Source organism: Cydia pomonella, chromosome 28 (assembly GCF_033807575.1).
Source record: "Cydia pomonella isolate Wapato2018A chromosome 28, ilCydPomo1, whole genome shotgun sequence".
Taxonomy (NCBI): domain Eukaryota; kingdom Metazoa; phylum Arthropoda; class Insecta; order Lepidoptera; family Tortricidae; genus Cydia; species Cydia pomonella.
In genome coordinates this window covers 6,027,825-6,040,203 of record NC_084730.1, presented here as the reverse complement: position 1 = coordinate 6,040,203, position 12,379 = coordinate 6,027,825, and the positions used below count along the sequence as shown (strand labels likewise).

Below are 12,379 nucleotides of genomic sequence, written 5' to 3'. Positions count from 1 at the left end.
CAGACACAAGCATAGGTATTTACTAATAAAAATGCCAATAATATATCGTGTGTTTTTCTTGTAACATAACTTTGTCACTTTAAGTAGGTTCAATTTATAGTCAGATAAGATAATTATCTTCCTATAATAAGGTTTTTTAACACTTTCATTGCCAGACCAAAACTCAAGTCCACCGCTGAATGCCGACGTAAATACAAACATCTATATAAGACTCCCCCGTGGAGTCCAAACGCGCACTCGGCGAATAAACAACGCTGCACGCCAACAACTCCGCTGGGGAGTTCATTTATTTCTATGCCGTATGCCGACGACTCCTCTAGGGAGTCCAGGGCTGTCACAAAGGACAAAATCGCCAACGCCATGCATTTTTAGTTGCATAGTGAGCATAAATACATATTATATTAGTGAGGTATGTCGGATACCTACCCACTCTAAACTTTATTTACTAGGCTAGCTATTAGTATATTAGCTATTAGCATTTTTGTAATCCTAAAAAACGAGGTATAGTGACAACCCTGAAAAATCGTAAGTTTCGTAAGAACTCGCTAGAGGAGTCGGATGGCCATGGCCTTTAGTCTATAATTGTATAGTACGAACTCCCCTCGGGAGTCGCGTGGCATGTGAACAAAGTTTTCGAGAACTCGCTAGTGGAGTTCTTGGCAGTGAAAGTGTTAATAAGAATTTACAAGTGTACAACATCGCCTACACCATGATCCTGTATTTTTCTTGTTACATAACTTTGTCACTTTAAGTAGTTTCAATTTATAGTCAGATAAGAAATATTCAAGTTTAACAATATTGCTACTGTCAGATATCTATAAAATATTATTTTTAGGGTTCCGTAGCCAGATGGCAAAAAACGGAACCCTTCTGGATTCGTCATGCCTGTCCGTCCGTATGTCACAGCCACTTTTTTCCGAAACTATAAGAACTATACTGTTGAAACTTGGTAAGTAGATGTATTCTGAGAACCGCATTAAGATTTTCACACAAAAATAGAAAAAAAAAAACAATATATTTTGGGAGTTCAACTGAAACTCAAAAAAATTTTTTTCATCAACGTGTGCGGTATCTATGGACTATGTCTTCAAAAATGAAATGATTTTTTTTCTAAACTGAATAGTTTGCGCGAGAGACACTTCCAAAGTGGTAAAATGTGTCCCCCCCCCCCCCCCCCCTGTAACTTCTAAAATAAGAGAATGATAAAACAAAAAAAAAATGATGTATATTACCTTGCAAACTTCCACCGAAAATTGGTTTGAACGAGATCTATTAAGTAGTTTTTTTTATACGTCATAAATGGCACGGAAGCCTTCATGGGCGAGTCCGACTCGCACTTGGCCGCTTTTTTTGTTTATAACTTCATCACACCACTTGACAATCTGAGTTGTCAAAAACTATGGTATAAACAAACGTAGTGATTATATGCTCTTTGGTATAAACCAGTAATCACAAGGTATGAGACAGTATCTTTATATAAAATTACGTCGTTATAGTATCTTGTTGTTGCATCGATGTTCAGATACATTTGAATATATTGTCTGATCATTTCTTACATTAGATTTAAAGCAACATGTAATTATGAACTCACGTTTAAAAACATCGCTTACAACCCTAAATATTTTAATTAATATATAATCAACGGCTGAAAAATTAATGTGCTTAATAAAACAGCAATTTACTCGATTTCTATTTATTGAAATTACCTTGAACTTGAACATTTACAAATACAGTACACATACAGTGACATACAATGATCTTAACCTAAAACTTAATTAATGTAAGCATCTCAAACTTATTTAAACCGAGCAATCAGCTGACAAATTTAGACTGGAAATGTTACCCTATCGACCCCACCCATGTTGGCACCTTTAACCTTATTTTAAGGCAGCAGTGGTAACATTCCTATAAAAATAAGTGTAACTCCTCTGGAGTTGCAGGTGTACATAGGCTACGGAGACTGCTTACCATCAGGCAGGCCGTATGCTTGTTTGCCACCGACGTAGTATAAAAAAAAAAACCACCGGATCCTTATGTTTGACATAATTATTGAAAGTCATAATGTTATAGTTGTTGTCAGATTATCATTAGTCATAATTCTGAAACCGTTAACTTCTCAGGATTTTCGTAAGGATATCCTATAGTTAGGTTTGTTTTATTGCAATCCTGAGAAGTTACGCGTTTGCTGAGAAAAAACAAATAATGACTAACGAAAATGTGGACAAACAATACATTATGACTTAAAACTTCATGGGAAACAATACAAACCACTCATATTTTTCAGTGTGAATCATTGGGTAGTGGGACCATTGGAAACTCACGAAACGTCATATATTAATAGCATTTTATACGATCGTCATATAATAGAGAGCTTTTCAGTCGAGTACCGTGTTTAGGCAACGAAGCTTGCTGAGTTGCCTAAGTAAGGAACAAGAATGACAAGCTTGATTATATTACTATTGTATACAATACTTTTTCTACGAGTCATCTAAAATAATAGTTTTATACTTTAAAACCTAAATAAGTAATGAAAATTGGTAAGTATCTCAGTAGACAAAAATGTAATACAAAAGACATAAACGCGCGAAGTCCCTCGCTCGCCCGTCCCCCGTTTAGTCTTTTCTATGGGAAGGCCGCGGCATGAATTTTTTATAGTTGACTGCAGCGTATCGAAATGAATATTATACTAAGTTATAATTTGGTATAGGAAATCTTAATTCAAACATTACAGCCGACGGGTTCATTTTCTATTTAAATTTTTACTCTGCCTCAGGTCAAATAAGTATAAGAGCTTAAAAAAATCATTTTCTCCTAATATTCGACTAAGACGATTCGGCTATTCGTGTTAAAAAAGATTACATAGCAACATACATCTCATAGGTTTTCTATTCACTCTGCGCTTCAAACATTTTCTATATGTACTTGTTAACATCTCGATTTGAACTATAGATGAAATTTTAAGCTTAAATACATTTATATAATTGGAACTAGTGGAAATACTACATTTTAAATAAATTGATGTTATTTGAGGACTGACAATGATTAACTGATAGTGGGAGATACGTTTTAATGATTATCTACCCTCGTCTGTTATTTGTGAAACCACATGAATGATAGATAATATCAAAGACAATTTGAAATAGAGGTGTATTGTCAAAGAAAATTTTGCAAAGCCTGGGGTCCGCTTGGCAACTAATTCCCAGAATTGGCGTAGGCACTAGTTTACCCTCTAGTTTGGTGGCTTACTGGGATTAGTCCGGTTCCCTCACTATGTTTTCCTTCATCGAAAAGCGACTGGTAAATAACCAATTTCGTACAGTTGTCATAATTTACAACCTAAAAACCCCAAATCACGCGAAATCTCATTGAAATGACCTGTCAGCGCACCCATCGAGTTTGAAAACATTAAGTATGTCTGTTCATCAGTTACTATTTGGAATTTTCTTACAACAATCTTCCCCTGCAGTTGGGCGCATTGCAATAGCAATACAGCACCTTCCCGGGAACCGAGCCCACGTCGTAGTTATAGTTCCAGGTGAGCTCGGTGCCGGCGCGGATCTGGGACAGCGCGAAGAACGCGACCCAGGGGAAGCGCGGGTCGTGCGTGTCCACGAACACGTTCTGGACGAACACGTTTGGAGTGCATGAGTGCTGGAAACGAAAAAATAATAACTAGAGAACCAATTTTGACGACCCGTTTGGCCTAGTGACCCTGCCTATGAAGCCGACGGTCCCGGGTTCAAATTCTGGTAAGGGCATTTATTCGTGTGATGTACACAGATATTTGTTCCTAATAAGTCATGGGTGTTTTCTAACCATCTTATTCATTAAACTTTATGGGCCTGATATAGAAAATAATGAAATTTATGCGCGGCTCGTATTCGCATACAAAAATTTAATTATAGTTAGACGTCAACTATATAAAAACAAATATGAATTTAAGTTTTGTTTTGAAAAAATCTTTCTGAAAAAGTTGATCAGCCCAGTTAACTTTCGGGTACAGAAAAGGTACTTACAGGCTTAAAAATCATATAAATTATTATCTGATGCCAGAAAGTAAGGAGTAAATAAAAGGTAAAATCCAAGGCGAGGTGATCTATCAATCTATTATAATAATAACTATTGATAAGAGTGCATTCATATGTGGCTTTCCATTACAGAAGGGCCCTTGCTTCAAGTGCAATAAGGACGTTACCATCTGAAATTTTACCAGATTTTCTTATAGAAAGGTCCTTATTGCAGATGAAGCATGAAGACCCTTCTCTAATGGAAAGCCACGTATTTACTTACATTGAGATATCTGCCGATGTTGCCCTGAACCTTGGCGTCCATGATGTAGCACGCCTCGTCTTTGCCGAATAATTTGCGCACAGATCTACACAAAAAATATATTTATAATAAAAAAAAAGTTTTGTAGATTTTAAGTAAGTAAATAGTTACAAGGGGTAAAGTTGTTATTTAACCACACGTGCTAATATTGAACCCCGAGCCAAGCGAGTGGTTCGAGAAGTAGAATCTTTAGCGTTGCGAGGGTTAAACAAAAAATTGCCAGTGAATAAAACAACATTATTCACCTCACCTTACGCGAGGAAAATACTAACCTATGGTTTCCAATAGTTTATAAACCATTATGACTAATGTTTAAAAAAAACTTATAAACCTATTACAGGCTGGATTTTTTTTTTAAGTTTATCCCGTTGAATGGTCACAAAAAGCTCCAAATCTATCCATCCCCTAATGTCATGTTGTAAAAATTGTAAAACTTTTTCATAAACTACTGAAGGTACTTACTTGTATTTAGAGACAAATTCCTTGCCTCCCATGCCGGCCTGCGCGGAGAAGTGAGCCGGCTCTCTCACTGAGAAATAAATTATTATTTACTTATAATTTTACATGATTAGTATGTATTTTAGGAAACTGAACAGCTGATGTGTTTCAATCGAAATCAACGTCAGCGTCGTGAAATCTCTGTCAGTTACATTTTTGGTTTTTAAACCTAAAAGGTCTTTTTTTGTAGTTAGTAAACAATTTATTGCACAAAACAAGTACATAACACAAAGAGAATACAGTAAATGTGTACAAAGGCGAACTTATCCCCTTAAGGGATCTTTTCTAACTAACCTTAAGTTGTTTACGTCTGGGATTTTAGGGGTTATAAAAAATTAACCGATAGATGAAATTAAGGATTCAAAGCGTAGGATTTTTATCACGGAGTTCATAGCTAAAAGCAAGGCGTAGACTAGCAAGGATTTGCATGAAATTTACGTTACATTGCCGACTAAGAAGATAAACTGCATTCAAAATTTTGATCATATACCGCAATGATGAACGAAGTTCTTGCTAGTCTAAACCTCGCCCTCCTCTCCTCCTCTAAGTCACGCCCTCGCCAGACAAAGAATGAAGGTCTTTAGAGCAGGCTATCTGGAACCAAAGGAATTCAAAATGCTACCCTTGAGCTCCATCATCCGGCACATGGAGACGGTCGGAAAAGCTCTTGAGTAGTTGACGGATCTTTCCTAAGGGGGTAATTACTAGATATGCAATAAATATTCGGCCACTATTCAGTATTCCGCTACAATTTTACTATTCGGCCGTATACCGAATAGTACGTAAACGAGGGGTAAAAAAAGTAACAAACTATTAGTAATCAATTATTGAGATCAGTATAATCTTTCAGACTACCTTTATATTCATAGATAGTACAAAAACATGAGAAAAAAAAAAAAAAAAATTACACACACGACGAAAACTAACGCACCGCAATGTCCGCAATACGAGGGTCATGCCAAAAGAAATTAGATACTCAAAAGTTACCGACTTTATTCTTTATTACAGCTATCTATTTTTTCGAAGTAGTCACCGTGAACACGTATACACTTTTCCATCCGTCTAAACCACTTAGAAAATACCGATGACCACTCTTCTTTAGATACCTCAGAAATTTCATAATTATACGCAGCCAGGGCATCTTCTTTGTTCTCAAATCGCCTTCCTTTTAATTTTTCTTTAATTTTGGGAAATAAGTAAAAATCGCAAGGGGCTAGGTCGGGGGAATATGGCGGGTGGGGCAAGATAGTCACGTTTTTTGAGCTGAAATAGTCAAGTGTTCTAGCAGAAGTGTGAGGGGCAGCGTTGTCATGGTGCCAGAGCAGGTGCTGAGTTCCCGATTTCGGCCGCTTGTCACACCAAGCTGACAGTACTCTGGGGGCACAAACTGTCACATACCATTCAGAGTTGACTGTCCTTTGATCTTCTAGCACTATCGTAGCAATATGTCCCGTCTTGCAGAAAAATGAGGCAATCATTTGTTTTTGTGTACTTCGGGTTCGGCGACATTTTGTTGGCGTCGGCTCATCTTCAAAACACCATACTGTGGACTGCCGCTTTGTTTCGGGGTCGTAGTTATATAGCCATGTTTCGTCACCTGTAAGTATATCATATACATTTTTTTTCTCGCCAGCGTCGAATTTATCTATCATAAATTTGCACCAATCTACGCGGCGGTCTTTTTGCAAATCGGTGAGTTTGTGCGGCACCCATCTTGAACAACGCTTATGAAGGGCCAGATGATAATGAATTATAGTTTGCAATGCTGCTGATCCAATACCCAGCTCACGCTCGAGCTCTGCATATGTAATTCGTCGGTTCGCACGAACATTTTTTTCCACAGCCTGTACGTTTTCTTGAGTGACTGCGGTTGGCGGCCGTCCGGTCTTCGCCTCATCTTCAAAGGTCTCTCGTCCCCTTTTAAATTCAGCAAACCAATTAAAAACAGTTGCACGTGAACAAGCAGACTCGCCAAAAGTTGAAACTAAAAGTTCAAAACACTCTTGAGGTTTTAAACCTTTTTTAAAATCATAATAAATCATAACACGAAAATCACGTCGAGTGAGCTCCATTGTTGCGAAAATTTCCCTCCAAAATTACCCAGAAAAAAAATAATTAAAAAAGGAATCCTAACATTTTCCGAGTGTTCCATATTTGAATTTATTAGCAAATAACCTACCTTTACAATGGTGTATAACTGGCCAGTATCGATCAAATGACCATAGAGTATCTAACTTCTTTTGGCATGACCCTCGTACCACTGACCTATCACACATAGACAGTTTGTCCTCATAAGGCTAATCTGCCAAAAGTGAAGCCGAAACACGATCGATGTGTGCGTGCGACGCTCGTGTCTTACGCTCAGCGACACACACATATATACAAAAACGGGTTGCCAGAGTTCATTTATTCCCCTTAAAGTAGATGGATTTTAACTACATCCTTATACTTGGCTATCAATCATTTGGGAGTGTGTATGTAGATATTAAATTTATAGCAAAAGCTTTCAAGGTTTCTTTTAAGGACTTTGCATTTCTGTACTTTGTGAAATAATGTTTAAATAAAAAACGTTTATTTTTTTATTTTACAAATGTGCACAGATAATAGCTGGTAGAATTGACTTTGGAATAATGATTTTAAATGATAAATATTTAATGACGATCATTTGGATTCGATTTGGTTTGATTTTATTTGATATCTTACATTTAATATTTTCTTCGGGTTGGTGTGGTGAAAAGTTTTGTGTTTCACGTGGGGCAAAATTTGTTTAACTCTCGTAACTTGAAACCTTCGCAACGCTCAAGATTCCATTTTTAGAAATTTTGGGATCTTTATCTACTTAGCTCGATAATATTGCTAATTAGCACGAGCGGTTAAACAACAACTTTCCCTCTTGTAAAACAAATAACTATTTATCGTCAGTACTAGTAATTGTACCTGCCGGCCTAGCCAAGGTTGCAATCTTGCAATCGCTATTGCTTCGACAACGAAACGCTTTGTGTCTCTCTATCAGTCTTCCATATAAGTGCGACAGTGACAGTTCGTTTCGTTTTTACAGAGTTAACTGTAACACCTGTGTTCCACAAATAAAAATTACTTTACTTGCTCATCAAAATGGCGAGAGCATATTCGACTATGTTTAGTCGGTTTCCATATTGCATCGTTCCTTTAATCTAATTAATCTAATTTTTTCCGTCCATCTCGCAGACAGAAGCGGATCAGTCCGAAATCTAAAACGAATATCACACAAAATAAAAATATGAATTTAAACTGTAATTTTATAAAAGACAAAACGTAATTTGAAATAAAAGAATGGAAAACTAAAAAAGAATATTTTCTATAGTCATACAAGGAACTTAAAGTAAGCATATTAATTTTATCAATGTAATCGTCATGCCTCATTTGGAGGAAAAAAGATTCATATCACCTGGCAACATTTATAAGTAATGGCGGCTGACGAAAATTTGGATTTTTGTATTTACAATTACGTAAAAATATCACATTAAACTGGATACTTACGCGTGAAATGTTATATCAGGCGGTTTGTTTTTATTCACTGATGTGTTGTGACACCAATTCACCGCACAAACAACCATCTTTCTTGTATTTTTTAATTTATAACCGGGAGGTGTACACAAACCAACTCGACCTTGAGTACTGCGAGGGCCGTTCGGATACGATGACACGAGGGCGACATAATGTCGTACTCGAAATGGCTTCACTAGGGATGTACAGACTAGGCATCTAGGCTAGTTATAAATCTATGCGCAATACAATACGCACTGCGTGTTGAATAAGCGCAATGTCTATCAAAGATTGTCTGCAGCGAGAAACAAAATGCAACTTGCACAGCGCACGCACGCGCCCGTTCGAATATACTTAATTATAGGCAAAACTTCAAGCAAAATATTCGGCTGATGGCTCCGCCGGATATTCGGTATTCGGCCAAGCCACCATTCGTTACATCTCTAGTACTTGCACAAAAGATCCCAATGGCTCGAAGTGTATCCGCAAGGGCCCCCGATAACCATAAGATAAGATTAACCTCGCTTAAAAGGGAGCAAAGGGAGACGGAATTTACCACATGAATGGGATAAAAGTACTAATTGGAACCAACCAACCGAAGTCGCAGTCGCAGGCAGTGGCTACTCAAATATAAAACAACAACTCACATTCTTCGTCGTCGCTGATGGTGATGCAGTCTTCGTTGCCGTCCTTTTCTTTCTGTTTCTTTTCTCTTTCTTCCTTCTCTTTCGCCTTCTTGCATTTCTCCCGCTTGCGGAGGCGCTTGCTGAAACATACACGCAACTAGTTGTAAATTATTGAGTAATACAATTTTCGTCAGTCGCGACATCTAGTGTCAAGTAGCGGTACTGATAATTCCGCTACTCGATGCTAGATGTCGACTGCGACAATAATAAGCGTTTTGATACCAAAACTGATGTACTGAGCACTTTATGTTACTTATTTCTCTATGGCTTCGTAAATATAAGGATCAATTCATAAGTGACAAAATTGCCTTCTTATTTTACTGCTACTATAGGAAAAGGTGATAGGGTAGATCTCTTCTTCTTCCTCGCGTTTTCCCGGCATTTTGCCACGGCTCATGGGAGCCTGGGGTCCGCTTGACAACTAATCCCAAGATTTGGCGTAGGCACTAGTTTTTACGAAACCGACTGCTATCTGACCTTCCAACCCAGAGGGTAAACTAGGCCTGGTTGGGATTAGTCCAGTTTCCTCTTGACGTTTTCCTTCACCGAAGTGACTGGTAAATATCAAATGATATTTCGTACATAAGTTCCGAAAAACTCAATGGTACGAGCTGGGGTTTGAACCCGCGACCTCCGGATTGCAAGTCGCACGCACTTACCGCTAGGCCCCCAGCGCTTCAAAAGGTAATAGGGTAGATATTTCTTAAGAGGGTAGAGTGGATTTATCCGAGTTTGAAGTTAAGCGACTAAATTTTAAGTTTCCAATTTAAGCCATAAACAGACCCTACCTCGCGCTTCCATACATTTCCGGTAAGCCATACCTGTACTCCGACGGCGTGTACTGCCCCGCCGGCATAGCTGGCCGGAAGTCGTCGTCGCCATCTTGCTTTTCCCGTTCCTCGTCAGACGATGAGGACACTGATGACGATTCGTTTTCCTCCTGTACGAACACAAGATTGTGTTTTGATGAAGACCACCCTTAGTCATAAAACTTAACAAGCCTCAACTATTTATGTATATAGTAAACACCCCTATAATGGAACAAGCACCAGTAATGGAATGGTATGGACAAATCCTGTAAAACAAGTATTTATCAACAGTTTTTAATCGCTGCCAACATTTTACCATAAACAAGAGCCAAAGAGCTGCTTAAGTTTAATTTTTCATTGATATTTGTTCAATTCAAAATTAAAGGCGCCATATATCCCATGACTGGAGCAAAAAACCATAATTTTAATTGGTTAATAATATTGAAACCAATTGCAGTAGCTTTCATTAAATACATAGAAAACATAAAGGACGAATTGGACATTCAACTTTTAAAGCATAAAGCGGTAGAAATTTTACAGATGTCGGTGAAATATTAAAAATAATCCAAATTTTCCATTAAATGTCCCATGATTGGTGCTGTTAACATATACAGGGTGGGCAAATAAGAGTGATAGATGGAATACTCTTTATTGGCACATCTCAGTAAAAAGATACAGGAAAAGAAACAATTGATATTGATTGAGTGATACAGTTTATTTTTAAATTTTTATCATATTAAGTGCGAAATTTATTAAATATTTTTTCATAAATATATTATTCAGGGTTGGCAATTGTATACGGAAGACAATTTCTGCCAAATGTCTACCTCTAGCAGCAAGCTTTTCTCAAATGTTTGTGTTGTTTAAAACACATTGTTTGCTCGATTCATTTCGAGAAAAAATGTCAGTGATTGGCACCCGAATTCCTCAAATTTTGCAGGTCTTGACTTATTTCTCCTCCTCACGGCTGTCTAAAATTACGTGTCTATGCTAACAAGCTGATGAAATTTAAACAGTTAAAACCGACTATCCGACGCAAATTTGATTAGATACCGCCGAAAAAAAAAAAATATGCTGAACATTGCAATGATAAGGACTTACATTTGCCTGCTGTTAGAGGTGGACATATGTCAGACATTATGTTCCACATGTATTAGCCAACCCTGATTTGCAGCTGCCCCGTTGGCGACGCCCATGAACACGTTATACACTTAAGGGGATCTAGCGCCAATGACCTTCGATTTGAATCTCTTAGTTTTCTAATGTTTTTTGTAGCTTATCATATTAACAGTAACGGCTGTAAGCTATATAATATCCCACATTTACTTCAAAGGTCACTGTCTTCGAGATATTTGACATCAAAGTTGATCAATTTGAGACCAAAAAAACTGGTTTACTGGGCATAACTTTTGTGTTAATTAGTTTAAAATTAAAATATCTGACCAGTTTTTAGAGACGTCAAAGACGAACCCAAATGTATAGATTTCGTACATGTAAAATCGTTCACAGCAATCGAGTAACGAAAAAAGTGTTTTTTTAGACAATGTTTAAAAAAATAAGTGATCATTTCTTTCAAAATCCGGCAGACCAGAATAGAGATAAAAAATTAAAGAACCGATAGCCGTTTGTCTTATAATTCTATCTATAGTGCAAATGTAGGAGTAACGACTCATACTGGTCAAAAATAGATACGAGTAAAGACCGCGAGGAGCCCCGTAAATGCGTTCAACAGCGGAACTCTTCAAATAAAATAAAATAAAAGCAAATCACTTTATTGCCAAATAATGATGGTTAAGGAAAAGCAATAGCAAAAAATACTTAAATCTTACGCGCGATGCGGCGGTAAAATTGCAATAGATAATTGGAAAATAGTTTACGATACAAGTGCAGAAAATAGGAAATTCGCAACGAGCGGTGATAAATTAAAACACGACCAAAGGGAGTGTTTTAAAGAGACACGAGTTGCGAATTACTTATTCGCACGTGTATCACACATAGTTTTACAGTACATATGGCTGTTTTAAGTTTCGACATATGCACGGGAAGTGCTCATTCCCGCACACGTGCGGGAAAGTAGCACCATATGTGCTGTAAAAATACATGTAAAACAATAGATTCAATTTATTACTAGCAGGACATCCTTACGTGGTAAAATGAGACGTATAATTTAATTATAGTATAGCCTACAGTATATGTGACGTTTTCAATAAGAATATACCATTTTCTGTTGTCGATAATGATAGCTTATAACCGGCAATAAGTACCATTTTATTAGAAGTATTAGAACAATTTTTTAGAAAATATTTTAATTTGTTTTTATTTCAAGTAGAAACACTACTACTTATATACACTATAAACTGAAATAAATGTCATATACCATGAAAAAGTGACCAAGGCCTCCAGTGCCCCAGGCTGGAATCGAACCAGCGTCCTCTGCTATCGCGGCAGGTGCCTGAGCCACTCGGCCACCGGGGTCATGGCAGCATTGCTCGAATTTTTCCAAGTATATGCATTTCTTACTGAAGGCTTACG

The 12,379-nt window shown here is 37.4% G+C and overlaps 1 protein-coding gene across 1 annotated transcript in view; it reads right to left on the bottom strand.

The window, feature by feature from the left end:
* Positions 1–1,677: 1,677 nt before the first annotated feature.
* LOC133532911 (uncharacterized) overlaps positions 1,678–12,379 on the bottom strand; it is a 66,908-nt gene continuing 56,206 nt past the window's right edge. Inside the window, exons 31-35 of the mRNA XM_061871775.1 lie at positions 9,860–9,978; positions 9,000–9,118; positions 4,792–4,858; positions 4,291–4,375; positions 1,678–3,651 (exon numbers count right to left, since the gene is read on the bottom strand). Of these exons, the coding sequence (XP_061727759.1) occupies positions 3,445–3,651; positions 4,291–4,375; positions 4,792–4,858; positions 9,000–9,118; positions 9,860–9,978 (597 nt within the window). The 3' untranslated portion in view covers positions 1,678–3,444. The remainder of the gene's footprint in view (positions 3,652–4,290; positions 4,376–4,791; positions 4,859–8,999; positions 9,119–9,859; positions 9,979–12,379) is intronic.